This window comes from Panulirus ornatus, chromosome 21, assembly GCF_036320965.1.
Source record: "Panulirus ornatus isolate Po-2019 chromosome 21, ASM3632096v1, whole genome shotgun sequence".
NCBI classification, from domain to species: Eukaryota; Metazoa; Arthropoda; class Malacostraca; order Decapoda; family Palinuridae; genus Panulirus; species Panulirus ornatus.
The window spans coordinates 11,051,262-11,067,791 of record NC_092244.1 but is presented as its reverse complement, the minus strand read 5'-3'; the positions used below and the strand labels follow the sequence as shown (position 1 = coordinate 11,067,791).

At 38.9% G+C, this 16,530-nt stretch overlaps 1 protein-coding gene across 1 annotated transcript in view; it reads right to left on the bottom strand.

The window, feature by feature from the left end:
• The window catches only part of LOC139756356 (valine--tRNA ligase-like), a 38,375-nt gene extending 27,371 nt beyond the window's left edge, over positions 1 to 11,004 (bottom strand). Inside the window, 5 exon segments of the mRNA XM_071675722.1 lie at positions 2,077 to 2,305; positions 4,581 to 4,695; positions 5,588 to 5,719; positions 5,887 to 6,088; positions 10,920 to 11,004. Of these exon segments, the coding sequence (XP_071531823.1) occupies positions 2,077 to 2,305; positions 4,581 to 4,695; positions 5,588 to 5,719; positions 5,887 to 5,972 (562 nt within the window). The 5' untranslated portion in view covers positions 5,973 to 6,088; positions 10,920 to 11,004.
• Positions 11,005 to 16,530: the final 5,526 nt, after the last annotated feature.

Here is a 16,530-nt window from a genome sequence, read left to right as displayed (position 1 = left end):
TCTATGACCCATTTCAGCCAGAGCTTGATATAATAAGCAGAAGTGCTATATTTGGTTAGAGTGCAATCGAATTTACCTCAATCACACACAACAAAAAGATGCATAATTCAATGCATCTTCAAAGAGGGGCTGAGGGTTGATGAAACGAATGAAGTTACTGGTTCATTCAAAATCAACCCTTATCTAAAATATCTTCTACACTCAGAACTGATGAATATTTGATCACACACCAACATGCCTTAGTATGACTCATGATTTTTTCATACATATTCACCATTTCCTGCGTTAGCGAGGTAGCGTTAAGAACAGAGGACTGAGCCTAAGATGGAAAATTCCCACTTGGCCACCTTCTCTGTTCTTCTTTTGGAAAAGTAAAAACTTAAGGGGAAGACATAATCATCAGAATAGTTAAACAGGTTCGACTGCAATTGAATTCACTTCAATCACACACAACAAACAGATGCATGATTCAATGCAACTTCAAAGTGGGGATGAGGGTTGATAAAATGAATAAAGTTACTGGTTCATTCAAAATCAACTCTTATCTAAAACACCTTCTGGACTCAGAACTGATGAATATTTGATCAATTCAACATGCCTTAATATGACTGATGATTCTTTTTCATACATATTCACCATTTCCTGCATTATAGTGAGGTAGCGTTAAGAACAGAGGACTGAGCCTAAGACAGAAAATCCCCACTTGGCCCCCTTCTCTGTTCCTTCTTTTGGAAAAGTAAAAATTGGAGGGGAGGATTTCCAGCCCCCCACTCCCTCCCCTTTTAGTCGCCTTCTATGACGCACGGGATATGTGGGAAGTGTTCTTTCTCCCCTAATCCCAAGGATAATGACATGATATACACTCATAAACTGAAGTTATGGACATAAATACATGTAGAGGTATTACTTAATTCCATAACTAACCTCCAGGCCTGAATCAATGGATAATTAGTAATCTTGCAAAGTCAACTCACAATCAATCACTATTTGCAATGTCAACTCACAATCAATCACTATTTGCAAAGTCAACTCACAACCAATCACTATTCAGCAAAGCCAGCAACAAGAAAGCTGAAGATATAGGTACATATGAACAAATGGCTGCATGATGTGGGAACTATTTCTCTTAAAGCCACAAGCTAAGGAACTGATAATGATGATCTGACTGCTTTCATTTACACCTATCATTAATCTATTTCTCACTGGCTTACCATCTTCCATTACCCAGATGGGTGGTCCCATACTCTATGAAACTAAAAATATCAAAAAGATTAATCTATCTAAAATCGAGCAAACTTATATAGAATGTGTTTGTAGAAAAACAATGAAAACAAGGTTAAAAAGTATCTTGCTAAAAGGTATAATTCTAATTTAGTATAATCCTTCAGGAGAGTACATAGTGTCAGCACTAAGAGAACCTTGTTTTACTGAGAAGTAGCATTTTTGCTTTACAAGATTCCTGGACACAAATCAATTAACAGTTAATCGATGTACTAGGTAGAGTTGGGAAGAATGACATGTTCTACATCTAGTGTGATAATTACCTGGGGATGGATAAATTTTTGATGATACTCAATAAATATTCAACTGATTTGAAGGTACACTAGTATCTTTTAAGGTTGACCATGGAGCAAAGAGACAGAGTTCTCAGGCAAGGATGTCCCTTAATCTAAGAGTATATCTGAACAGGTTCACAAAATGTGTATGGAAAGACCAAACATGAAGTGGCAAGAAAACATGATGACAATGCAGAAAAAATATAAATAAAGTTGAAATGTTTAAAGGACAGGCATTAGTTACAAGACTGTAGGATACCTAGAACAGCACACTGGATAAATGTGCTGTTCAAAGATAAAGGTATGATACCAAAGGAGAGATTTAAAGTTCAGGAATGTATATTTCAATGAATTATGGAGACAACAAAAGTGGAAAGACTGAGACAGGTGGGTGTAATGGAATGATAATGATGGGTTATACAGAAAATAAAAAATATTTGGAATGATATAAATAGCAGATATATATGGTTTGCCAAAGATCAATCCAGTAAATCAGCAAAAAAGAACTATATAAACAAACCTGAATCGCTGACTTTATAGGCAAAGTCATACATCTTCCCAAATGTTACAGGCTCTTCATATCCTGGAATATTTAGTTCAGTTGGGCCCGTTAAATGCAAGTGCTCAACTTCTATGTCTGAGATTGCAGATTGTAAACTGCAGCACCAGTTGACAAGAGCATATTTTCTGTACACTAAACCAGAATCATACAGCTGAATGAAGGCTTCATTGACAGATTCACTCATGTGCTGAAAAAACATTTTTCTTATGGTATTTCAGTTCTTCTTGAAACTTTTTCATAATCACTCCACATAAGTTCACAAGACAGATACAAAATCATATACAGCCTGAACATGTCTTCCACTATCTTTACTGGGTTTAATGTTAATTTATTTTCAAACACTTACATCATATGGTTCACTCGGTAAATATTTTTTTCAAAATCCTGAAATTTCATAAGAACGCTTTTCAGAGATCATATCAAAAAGAACTGTTACTCAAAGAACCATACATAACTTAAAAATATAATGTAAATCATGCATTACAACCCTATGGGATTGATGATGGCAACAGAGATGTTGAAAATGATGCCACATTGAATCTACATTTCTCAAAAACTCTTGGGAGCGTACCAGAAGACTAGCAGGTTCATAAGTAATGATGGTTTATTCTTACTGCACCTATTAGACTGGGGAATGTCCACTGATTCAGTTTCTAAAAATACTTCACATCACATACAGTCCTCCTAAATTCTACAATCCACTGTAACAATTAGTGATATCAATGATATCTAAAATGAACATGTAAATGCTATACCCTTTTCATAATTCCGAGCTGGATTAAAAGATAATTTTTCAATCAATGCAGTATCATAGTATGACACCAAGTGGTGATGGCATTTTTCCAGCAGATTTAAATCATCTGAAAATTATCATCACTATGAAACCCAGGGACTCTTCTACTGGGCTCCTGCAACTTTTAAGGCTGTGCCCTATGTAGGAACAGCATAAGATGGGTTCCACTGAGCTAAGATCCTTGATGACGCTGTACTTCTTTCCACATGCTGACCATGATACAGTCTCACTGAATTTGACTTCTCTCTTGCAGTATTACCATTTGGTGGCAAAGTTCTTTAGCACCTATCATTTGATATGAAGGGGATTATGATTACTGTACCTTAGGATCATACTCCAAATGAAATGATTAATGATGTAAGATTTTTCTGTATGCTCTGTATTAATAACATGTACTTCCCTCTAAGATATCCATTACAGCCCACAGATCTGCTGTTAGAATGGGTTCTGAATCATTTCAATTCTTCATATGTGCTATTCACACTCGAATTCCTAAAGAGTTGGACTGCTGATCTATCTATCTATCTATATCTCTGACACCTGTTCCATCTGGAACTCCCTCAAGAGGGGTGGCCACGGCAATAGTCTCCATAATGAGTGAACTTGTGCTACTTCTTAGCCTTTAGTGCCTCCCCCTAAACAGGTAACTGGCATAGGGCAACTCTAGTGCACTGTTTGTAGAGGCCCCTTCCTAAAGTTCCTTCTGATGAATCCTATCTGATACTCCTTCCTACTATTTCTACCTAATGCTCCTGCCTAAGTGTTTCTACCTACTACCTCTGTCTACTGCTTCTATCATTTAGCCAAAAGGCAGGGGCTGCACATAGTACTCATTGCAGGAAAATCTAGAGTTACTAAGAATGAGGTGTGTGAGTTAGCATTGTCAAGTGTTAGGTATGACAAGGAGAGACCGTATGTTTAAGGATAGAATGCCAGTGGTCCATGTGTGAGTGAGGCAGAAAGAAAAGACAGCTATCTGGATTAGAGGAGTGCAACTTGCCAACAACTGAAGTGCTACCTCACTAAGCAGCTGTCACTAACCCTCCTGATATCCAAAAGGTAGTACTAGTAATATATCTCCCTGGTTGTTGACTGCCTACCAACTACCATCTACTAGGATTGCTGACACAATCTAATAAACAGTACATGATGTATCATTAACAAAGGCTTTCTGAGAAATAAACACACAATGTGGGACCATTTTCATTCTCTCATACTATCAGTGTACCATTCAAAGCCCCTCTCTACATTCATATCAATGTTTTTACCCCGAAAATCCCAGATATTTCCACCTCAAGCTAAAAGAAAAAAATAGTCAAAGAAAACATTAAGAAATAGACAGACCTATCATCAAACATCCAATATCTTTTCTACTATTACATTGTTCAGATACTTCAACAACTGGTAGCTGTGCCATTTAGCACGCTATCTAGTTCCTATTAATATTACATTCAAGCCTTTGGTATCTAACAACCTGTTCACTTTTACAATGATTACTGTAATATCAATGGCTCTACAGGCTTGACATACCCTGACTTCAATAAAATTGAACTTCCATAAATATATTAAGTAATTAATGTTAATTGCATTAATTTTGCTAATTTTGCTAAGGGGAATAGTGCTCTTTAAAGAAACCCTGGAAGGGTTAAGCACATACAATAATACTTACAGCATCCATGGTAAATACAGCTCTATTCCAGTCAAGTGAAGTGCCAAGTCTCTTCATCTGATCGTATATCAATGCACCCTTCTCATCCTTCCACTTCCATATTTCATTAACAAATCTGAGAAGATTTATAAATTTAGTACCTTCCCACTCTTACTCCTCTAATGCAACTGAATACAGTCAGAATACAAGTAATGTAAAGTTATCAGCACTTGTATCTGCCTTGAGATGTAACAACACATTCTGGCATCCAATGAGGTACTCTTTTCTTTTCTTACAATAAAAGATTCAAATTGTCTTTCATTACTGAAACTAATGATAATAAATACTAAAGACAATAACCTGAATTCACCAGGTAAAATCTGCTATTAGTCATAATTAATCTGTTGTTGAGAGTGATCATATCAATCCATTCTCTGAAGTATAAACTAAGGAACAATAAACTCATTAAATGAGAATACTTGAGATAAATTTTTCTGGTACTCCAAAATCTTGTTACACTCATGTTATTAGTCTTTCAAGTATATTTCAACTGTAATTCAAAGACTAAACTAAAACTCATGACATTGATAGAGAAAAATGTTTCAAATACGTGTACTGAACTCTATGAAATGATGCAGTCATATTGGAATAACGTATGCAGAAAAGGAATCTCACAATACTATATACTATGCATGATGGAAAACCCAGGGAATAATTTTGAAATAAATCTTCCACCTTTTCCAATATTCACCTCCTACTACACTGGCATCAATTTGCTAATTCTAAGATTTCTTTGAAAATGCGCATGAAATGGTACAGGTTTACTGTGTCACTTTTAAAATCTATAAAGCATGTATAAGTTTCGCTCCACTCTGATCTTCCCATATATATAGTAATAATAAGTCAACGTCAGAACAGCTTGGTTTTTAAGACTTCATTGTATACATTCATAATTCCAAACCCTTTTCACATGCTTACTAAACTATATTTCACATGGCGGGGAAAAGTGATAATAGACTAATTCTTACCTTTCTCTACCTGCTTGGTGCTTTGTGATATTCTCTTTGGCCCAAAGGTATCGTTCAACAACGACTTGTGTCGCAATACCTGCATGGTCACATCCTGGCACCCAGATAACTTCATGTCCTTGCATCTGATGCCTTGGAGAATGATTGTCATTATGTTTTTGAAAAATGATAAGCAGTTAAAGTACACAAGATACAACACTAAATCATTTCAACGTACACAAAGTATGCATGAATATATAAATACATGTATAAAAATTAGTAAAGTACGGCAACAAGACAAAATAACTAATGGGACAAACCATCTAGCAATGGCATCCTGTATTGCGCAAGTGAGAGCATGACCTAGGTGAAGACTCCCAGTTACATTGGGTGGGGGTAAAACCATAACAAATTTCTCTTGGCTTCCATTTTTCCGAAAGAAGCCTCGATGTTCCCACCAGGGGTACCAGTCACGCTCGACTTCACTTGGTTTATAGCTTGATGCAAGAGGCTGTGAGAGATCTGCAAGGAACATACCTTCTATTAGTACCATCAGGTTTCTATTCTAAGGGAAGTGATTAGATACTAATGAACACAGGGTGTACAAGTGTAAATAACTGGAATAAACCTTCCCTCTTCATCTTACATGAGAAACTGACATTCTAGAAATTTTTCCAGTGCAACTTGCAGCTTTTTGTGACATAAAGCATCTCTATATACCAATAAAACGTGCCCTCCAATTTAAACTTTGGCACAGTGCTAAAAACAATGATCCTACAGCAACCAACAGCCACCATCAAATTGCAGACTCAAGGTAATCTTTGATAAAGGGTTAAGTTACACTGCTCTGCTGTCAGGTATATGAGGTATGCCAGGCATATGTAGTGAGATGTGTGGTATGTTTGGAAGTACTTTTGTCACAAGGGGCCCTAAATGCAAAAGAACAGAAAATGGTGGAGGCATTGGAAATGAAATGCATGTTTATCCTTGATGGTTGTGTACAGCCCCCCCCTCATGCTTTTTTCATTGGCAGGTACTGTTGACAACATTAGTAAACAATTCCCCTTCTTGTCCACATAATAAGTTTATGATACACTCATTGTCTGTCTTGGGCAATCACGTGCTTACCAAATGGCATCCTAGCTACGCCTCTTTGTTGCATATCAGATGACTTATATTTCTTTCTTGTATCTCCCTTGATGATGTGATTATTACACGCAAGTGCTCTTGGGAACTTATTGTGTTTCAATTTTCCCCGTGGACTCATAGGAATATATGGAGTGGGAAACAAGTTGTTAGAAGCAGTGATGTAAGGCATGTGTACGAGTAGGAAGAGAAGAAAGTGATTGGTTATCAGTTAATGTCGGTTTGCGGCAAGGGTGCATGATGTCTCCGTGGATGTATAATATATTTATGGATGGGGTTGTTAGGGAGGTGAATGGAAGAGTTTTGGAGAAAGGGGCAAGTATGCAGTGTGTTGTTAATGAGAGAGCTTGGGAAGTGAGTCAGTTGTTGTTTGCTGATGATAGTGCTGGTGGCTGATTCGAGTGAGAAACTGCAAAAGCTGGTGACTGAGTTTGGTAAAGTGTATGAAAGAAGAAAGCTGAGAGTAAATGTGAAGAAAAGCAAGGTTATTAGGTACAGTAGGGTTGAGGGACAAGTCAACTGGGAGGTAAGTTTGAATGGAGAAAAACTGGAGGAAGTAAAGTGTTTTAGATATCTGGGAGTGGATCTGGCAGCGGATGGAACCATGGAAGCGGAAGTGAATCATAGGGTGGGGGAGGGGCGAAAATCCTGGGAGCCTTGAAGAATGTGTGGAAGTCGAGAACATTATCTCAGAAAGCAAAAATGGGTATGTTTGAAGGAATAGTGGTTCCAACAATGTTGTATGATTGCGAGGCGTGGGCTATGGATAGAGTTGTGTGTAGGAGGGTGGATGTGCTGGAAATGAGATGTTTGAGGACAATATGTGGTGTGAGGTGGTTTGATCGAGTAAGTAATATGAGGGTAAGAGAGATGTGTGGAAATAAAAAGAGCATGGTTGAGAGAGCAGAAGAGGGTGTTTTGAAATGGTTTGGGCACATGGAGAGAATGAGTGAGGAAAGATTGACCGACAGGATATATGTGTCGGAGGTGGAGGGAACGAGGAGAAGTGGGAGACCAAATTGGAGGTGGAAAGATGGAGTGAAAAAGATTTTGAGTGGTCGGGGCCTGAACATGCAGGAGGGTGAAAGGCGGGCAAGGAACAGAGTGAATTGGATCGATGTGGTATACCGGGGTCGACGTGCTGTCAATGGATTGAATCAGGGCATGTGAAGCGTCTGGGGTAAACCATGGAAAGTTTCTGTGGGGCCTGGATGTGTTTTAGATATCTGGGAGTGGATCTGGCAGCGGATGGAACCATGGAAGCAGAAGTGAATCATAGGGTGGGGGAGGGGGTGAAAATCCTGGGAGCCTTGAAGAATGTGTGGAAGTCGAGAACATTATCTTGGAAAGCAAAAATGGGTATGTTTGAAGGAATAGTGGTTCCAACAATGTTGTATGGTTGCGAGGCGTGGGCTATGGATAGAGTTGTGCGCAGGAGGGTGGATGTGCTGGAAATGAGATGTTTGAGGACAATGTGTGGTGTGAGGTGGTTTGATCGAGTAAGTAATGTAAGGGTAAGAGAGATGTGTGGAAATAAAAAGAGCGTGGTTGAGAGAGCAGAAGAGGGTGTTTTGAAATGGTCTGGGCACATGGAGAGAATGAGTGAGGAAAGATTGACCAAGAGGATATATGTGTCAGAGGTGGAGGGAACGAGGAGAAGTGGGAGACCAAATTGGAGGTGGAAAGATGGAGTGAAAAAGATTTTGAGTGATCGGGGCCTGAACATGCAGGAGGGTGAAAGGCGGGCAAGGAATAGAGTGAATTGGATCGATGTGGTATACTGGGGTCGACGTGCTGTCAGTGGATTGAATCAGGGCATGTGAAGCGTCTGGGGTAAACCATGGAAAGTTTCTGTGGGGCCTGGATGTGTTTTAGATATCTGGGAGTGGATCTGGCAGCGGATGGAACCATGGAAGCAGAAGTGAATCATAGGGTGGGGGAGGGGGTGAAAATCCTGGGAGCCTTGAAGAATGTGTGGAAGTCGAGAACATTATCTCGGAAAGCAAAAATGGGTATGTTTGAAGGAATAGTGGTTCCAACAATGTTGTATGGTTGCGAGGCGTGGGCTATGGATAGAGTTGTGCGCAGGAGGGTGGATGTGCTGGAAATGAGATGTTTGAGGACAATGTGTGGTGTGAGGTGGTTTGATCGAGTAAGTAATGTAAGGGTAAGAGAGATGTGTGGAAATAAAAAGAGCGTGGTAGAGAGAGCAGAAGAGGGTGTTTTGAAATGGTCTGGGCACATGGAGAGAATGAGTGAGGAAAGATTGACCAAGAGGATATATGTGTCAGAGGTGGAGGGAACGAGGAGAAGTGGGAGACCAAATTGGAGGTGGAAAGATGGAGTGAAAAAGATTTTGAGTGATCGGGGCCTGAACATGCAGGAGGGTGAAAGGCGGGCAAGGAATAGAGTGAATTGGATCGATGTGGTATACTGGGGTTGACGTGCTGTCAGTGGATTGAATCAGGGCATGTGAAGCATCTGGGGTAAACCATGGAAAGTTGTGTGGGGCCTGGATGTGGAAAGGGAGCTGTGGTTTCGGGCATTATTGCATGACAGCTAGACACTGAGTGTGAACAAATGGGGCCTTTGTTGTCTTTTCCTAGCGCTACCTCGCACACATGAGGGGGGAGGGGGATGGTATTCCATGTGTGGCGAAGTGGCGATGGGAATGAATAAAGGCAGACAGTGTGAATTGTGTGCATGGGTATATGTATGTGTCTGTGTGTGTATATATATGTGTACATTGAGATGTATTGGTATGTATATTTGCGTGTGTGGACATGTATGTATATACATGTGTATGGGGGTGGGTTGGGCCATTTCTTTCGTCTGTTTCCTTGCGCTACCTCGCAAACGCGGGAGACAGCGACAAAGCAAAATGATATAAAAAAATAATATATATATATATATATATATATATATATATATATATATATATATATATATATATATATATATATATATATTCCTATGAGTCCACAGGGAAAATGAAACACGAAAAGTTCCCAAGTGCACTTTCGTGTAATAATCACATCATCAGGGGAGACACAAGAGGAATATAAAAGTCAGTTGATATACATCGAAGAGACGAAGCTAGGACGCCATTTGGTAAACATGTGATTGTCCAATCACATGTTTACCAAATGGTGTCCTAGCTTCGTCTCTTTGATGTATATCAACTGACTGTTATATTCCTCTTGTGTCTCCCCTGATGATGTGATTATTACACGAAAGTGCACTTGGGAACTTTTCGTGTTTCATTTTCCCCATGGACTCATAGGAATATCTTGATCATGTGCAAAATTGTGATCCTTTCCAACATATATATATATATACATATATATATATATATATATATATATATATATATATATATATATATATATATATATGCACTGAGATAACTTGCAGCATTAGCCAGAGTTATGAACATGAGAATAAATACTCATGCATTCAGGTTTGATCAAGAGCAGACATGTATCACTTTAGCAGCATGAGTAGCCTGGATATTGATTAAACGACTTCCTGTGAATTATTCAAATCCCTAAAAGTACTTGTATCAACTAAGGTTGGGCATGCTCCAAAAATGTTTTCTTCCCCTTTCAATTTTCAAACAAATAAAATCATGCATTTTCGCATCGCCTAAAAACAAAACATAATCATCATAACACTTGCACGATTAGTAAATGAAAATAACGAAAACAGTGACAATAAAACAATAAAAGATGATTTGTAGTCCGAGTCATCATTTCAAAACAATCCTTAAATCGCTTTTGCTAGACGTGACAAAACTTTCAAGATATCTCAGAAATAATAACAACTATTCTATTGGAAGATCAGCCAATCCATAAGCTAAGCAGAGCAATGAAAGTAAAAATCCTTGTGTGCTATATGGCCTGCCGGTTGACCCGGGAATGTGTTGTCCTGGGTTATTCCACTTTTCGTTTCTATTTTGAACTTGATCTATTAATCCAAACCAGATCAGTAAATCACTTTAGACCTGAGTATCTTTTCATATGTCCTCCTCCCATCACATGATAAATACCTACGACTAAAAAAAAAAAGTTTCTTTATCATTAGTACTGATAATTGTTAAATATTTACCTTTCTTTGTCACATATTTCGTACTTGAAGTCATGATACATCTTCTGGAAAGGCAGCCAAGTGAATTATATTTCCCATGCTGTAAATCACAACCATTTACCTTCAATCGGCCGACATGAAAAACCCGATTTAATGTCATGTTTTGTTATGGTACGAGTGTCTCTCGGGCCGGCGAACACCTCCAGCGGGCAAGTGAGACAGCGAACAACTGCAGCTGAGACATAAACAACATTGGGCGTACAGTATTTCTAGCGAACAAATAACAGAAAACTTGGTGTACAATTTCCTTCATTAAAAATGATATAAACCTCTATGTCTTTAATAGCAAATTACATCAGTCTTTTTCAGGTTTGAACTTCACGGGATATGTCACCATTTCTAGTTTGCTGCATTAGTTTTAATCTATGAGGTGTTGCCTTGATGTCTTCTTTGTCTTTATTATTGGCTACTGATGACAATACTTTGGTTATCTAGCACATATCATACATTCCAAGCCCCCACCCCCAGGGTGATTTACACAGTAGGTTTTACTTACTAAAAATACACTAAATGAAGCTTCATTACATGCATTGAGACGCAGGATATATTAATGTGAATGGTACCTTTGGGCTATAACATAGACAAATAAGTAAAACTGGGCTGCATGGGAAAGTTAAGCAAGTTTTCCAATTAACGAACTCCATATTTGACCTATTTCCATGACCCTCCCCACTAATGTCTTCAGAGGTTATTGGAAGTGACAGGAGGTTTTACCCCACCAACATTTTTGCGCTATACACAATTCTATAAACTTTCTCAGTTATGATTATTATTTATGTATTCGTGCAATTATTCTAACGCCCTTTTAACTGTTTTATAGATTTACACCAATGACCAGCATGTGTTTCATGGTAAAAAAAACTTCCTTGATCATTGCTATAAACTGTTTTATGGTAAATCGTAGATATAGTTTTATCAAAAATATTACCGGTCTCAGAATTGCTTCCCCATGATATAGTTGAATAATACTCACGATTTCACTATACATCTAACCGACTAAAAACTACCGCCATGTTCTTTAAGATACAATGATTTCTTATGTACCACTTTTGTTTTGGCTTCTTAACATTATCTTATATACCACTTTTGTTTTGGCTTTTTAACATTATCTTAGCAAGTTCATCATTCGTCCCCGAACCCCTTGATCAAATCCTGGTTACCTGATTTTTAGGGAATAAGTTCAATGATACTTTTTTTTTTTTTTTTCCATTCTCATGTTACTTCTTGTTTACTGATGGCACAGCGCTGGTGTCTGATGTCAGAGTTTGCGAGGGTGTAAATGCGAACGATAACAAAGTCAAGTTTTCAAACTATTTTTCTAAAGTGATTTTGCAGCCTTTTTTTTCTTTTTTTAAGCAGCAACGTGCAAAAGACGGGCTAAAAATCTAAACAGGATCTTTAATTCGAAAGCTTATGATATAAACGGAGAAATGTAACCAAGCGATTTTCCCTAGAAACACAGTTCAGTACCTTCACATGCAATAGACAGCACTTACAATGTCAAAACCATTGGAAACATATGTACTGAGTCTGAATTTTTTTTTAATATATATGACCTAAGATATTTAGCAGCTGATCCGTAAAAAAACACCGTTTTAGATTCACATAAACGTTTGAACTCCAGGTCCAGTAACATATGGGCCCCCACAGCATTTCACAGTGGATCACCACCATACAATGTTCAGTTTCCTTCAGCTGCATCATTTGTCTGGCCAGCTCATGTCCGGCCAGAGAGCAGCTGGGGGGAAAGTTTTGTAAATGAGTTCCGCTTGCCCACTCGCCCTCACCAGATGCGTCCAAAGTAAAGGTAGCAAGAATGGTAAGACTTGTAAAAGCGATCTACGTCTTGCGCGCGCGTACACACACACACACACACACATATATATATATATATATATATATATATATATATATATATATATATATATATATATATATATATATATATATATATATGAGTCTATGAGTCCACGGGGAAAATGAAACACGATAAGTTCGCAAGTGCACTTTCGTGAAATAATCACATCACCAGGGGAGACACAAGAGAGATATATAAGTCAGTTGATATACATCGAAAAGACGAAGCTAGGAAGCAATTGGGTAAACATATACATATATATATATATATATATATATATATATATATATATATATATATATATATATATATATATACCCTACAACCACCTTTCTAATACCGTCATTACTTACATGATCAACCAGCCTCACACCATGTATCATCCTCAGGCGTTTCATTGCCAACAGATCAATCTTCTTTCTTTCATTTGCGTTCGGAGCTCAAGACACATTCATAGAACACCGTCGAGACTACGATATCTTCAAGCTTTAAAACTCCCTACTCACTCTTTCACTTCAGCCTCCACGGTTCAGTCTGTTGCTGTGTCAATTCCCGGGTGCTGTAGCTCGTAACTGTTTCATAGATGTTCTCTCTATTCAAACTTACACTCAAACCATACTGTCTCCACCTCCTGCTGCCTCCACTCCCCTTATTCTGGTTCACATTTATTCTCAAATTTCCTCTTTCACGCACTGTCCCATACTCTACCACTAAGTAGCTTTCTGGAGCTTCTCTTTGGAGTCTGATACTAGAACTGTGTCATCTGCAAACAGCAACTGATTCACCCTCCACACTCCCAGCATACTTATGGATGATCCGCTCTTCTCTTTGAGAACACAGCACACACACACACACACACACACACACACACACACACACACACACACACACACACATATATATATATATATATATATATATATATATATATATATATATATATATATATATATATATATATATATATATATATATGAGACGACCAATCATACTGTACCGAACAGAGCGTTGAAGTTATGCAAATTTTGTCTCGTAAACTAAACCATTAAAGTACTGCCGGAAATGGGATTTATGCTAATGACCTTTGACACTTTGACAGTATAATGGGTAGGGGGAAGATGTAAGGTGGTGGGCTGATGGGATACGGACGGAGGTATGAATAACGATAAGGAAGGAGAGAGAGAGAGAGAGAGAGAGAGAGAGAGAGAGAGAGAGAGAGAGAGAGAGAGAGAGAGAGAGAGAGAGAGAGAGAGAGAGAGAGAGAGAGAGAGATCTTCTCGAAAGATGTTTTTTGCCTCTGCTCCCTAACACGAGTCTTGAACCCCATGTATGTGATCTCCAGCAAGAGACTGGAGACGAGTGTGAGAGACAGGCAACGACACGAAGAGAGAGGGGATGAGAAGGAGACAATGAGAGAGACTGACGCCCCTGCACACATCACATCAACCCATCACATCATCTTCACATAATCGTCCCATCACATCATCTTCATATAATCGTCCCATCACATCATCTTCACATAATCGTCCCATCACATCATCTTCATATAATCGTCCCATCACATCATCTTCACATAATCGTCCCATCACATTAAAAACGTTCATTCTCCCGACTCTCTCCTGATTACATCTCCCCCTTCTCCTCTTTGTTCTCTCCACTTGCCCTCCTTCCTTCCCTTTCCTTCCTTCCTTCACACCTTCCTTCCTCCGAGACTCTGCTCCTCTCCTCCCTGCCTTCGCTGCTGGCTCTGCTTCTTTCATTCATCACCTCGCGCCCTCGTCAAAGCAATTCAGGAGTTGAACCGCCCAAATGGTTCCTGTTTACTGCTGGGGCAGATGTGGCCGCCCACGGGAGTCAGGAGACGTTTGGAGAGCTGCCGCCTCATTCATTCACTTTATTCACTCATTCTTGCTCCCACTCTCTGCCAGTCCCTTGTTGTTATTCACTCACTGCTGGTTCGCCCTTGTTCATTCACTCTACGCTTCACTTTCATTCATATACTTGTAGTTACGCCCTCATTCATTCAATCTTCGTTACATACGTATTCATTCAGTTTTTGCTTCTTTCTTATTCATTTGACCATCATTTCACGCTTAATCACTCACTCAAACTCATGTTTATTCACCTACTCTTATTCAATCGATTAAACTCCGATTCACTCTTACTTTTATTAATATTTACTCACTTCTACTTTCACTTCACGTCCTATTCAGTGTCAATCACTCAAAGTCCTACTCACTTTCTTACTCATTCCCGAACGCAGTTTCATTCACTCGAAATCATTCTCTCTCACTCTGTCCTTTACATACGTAAAGTGTTCGCAAAAATACATTGTCCGTCCCTACATATTTTCAAAGGCGATACATGGCCAAGGTTTAATTCGGGTACAAGCCTATGACGCTCTCAGGGTGAAACCATCGTATATCTGGTCGCTTAGACTAGTGTGTCTAAAGGTGAGCACCAGCAATCTGCCTCAGTGTGCCGCAGGCTGTCTTGAGGAAACGATTTTCTTCACTCTCCTTGGCTGCTACTTCATTAAGGGGAATTTCGCTTCCGGGCGCTGTATTTCTTCCACCTGCGCTTCGAGATGGTTGGCTCTGACCTTTCTAAAGAGGAGGAAGCACGAATTCTCCCCCTGGAAGAGAGAAGATGTGGGTACACGTGAGGGGGGGTTGTAGTAGGCACACCAGGCACTCACAACGTAACGATCAGGCTGCCTGCTGCTGCTTCCTGCAACACCTCATCAGAGCCTAGCCTCATTCAGGAGATCAAGAACCCTATGGACTCGAAACATGTGACCTCGAACACTTCAGGAACCTTGCCAATCCCATGGCCAGACGTCTGCAGATGGTATAACCAAGGCCAAAGGGGAAATGACATGGTATTAAATATGTAAGTGTGGTATCGCCGTTGAAAATGTATGGTGGGGAGGCGGACAATGTCTTTTGCAGACGTTGTATCTGTCTTTATATTCCTCTCCTGTAATGGTATCAGTAATCCTCTGTGTAACTAAAAAAAAAAAAGGAAAGGAAACAAAAGAAAAAAAAAGGTACTTTTAAACTACAAAGAAATTCTAAAACAGAAAAAGATCAGAGAGAAGAAGAAAAAAGAATAAAATTCTTGTCATAAATTCTCTTGAATGTGGGATCTCGTGGTCACAGTCCCGTCCCAATATCCCAGCACGCGATCCAGTCAGACATTGTCACACTAACCGCTCTGTCGGTCGCTTACAGTCCTGTTGACAACCTCCCCACACGACAAACGCATAGAAAACGGGATTGAAATTCTAATTTCGAACAAAAGTTTTTTTTACAAATATCGTAGCTTCGTCTCTGAATATATATATATATATATATATATATATATATATATATATATATATATATATATATATATATATATATATATATAACACCTACATGTACTTCTCTGTATTGTCTGTCTTGTTCTTTTGTTCCTGTATTTCGTGCCATGAAATTAGTATTAGATAAGCAAATATACCAAAACATTTGGGTTCTATTTTGATTTCTAAAACATAAAAAAAGCAACAGCATTTCCCGGTAATAACACGGAACAATAGCCTAGCCGTTGAGTTGGTTGGCGCCCCGCCGATCAACACTGCACCAACTACACATACGTCAAGTCACACTGTCCACCCGCTGATTTAAACTCACTCTGGGCGACCTTATATACGTCCCTACACAACGCCATAACTCTATGAAAAGACAAAATGAGTAAAAATTTTCTCTTGAGTTATTTCAATGTTAAGTCTATATCTTAGGCACATTCTATATCTTACCTGCATTTCTATAGA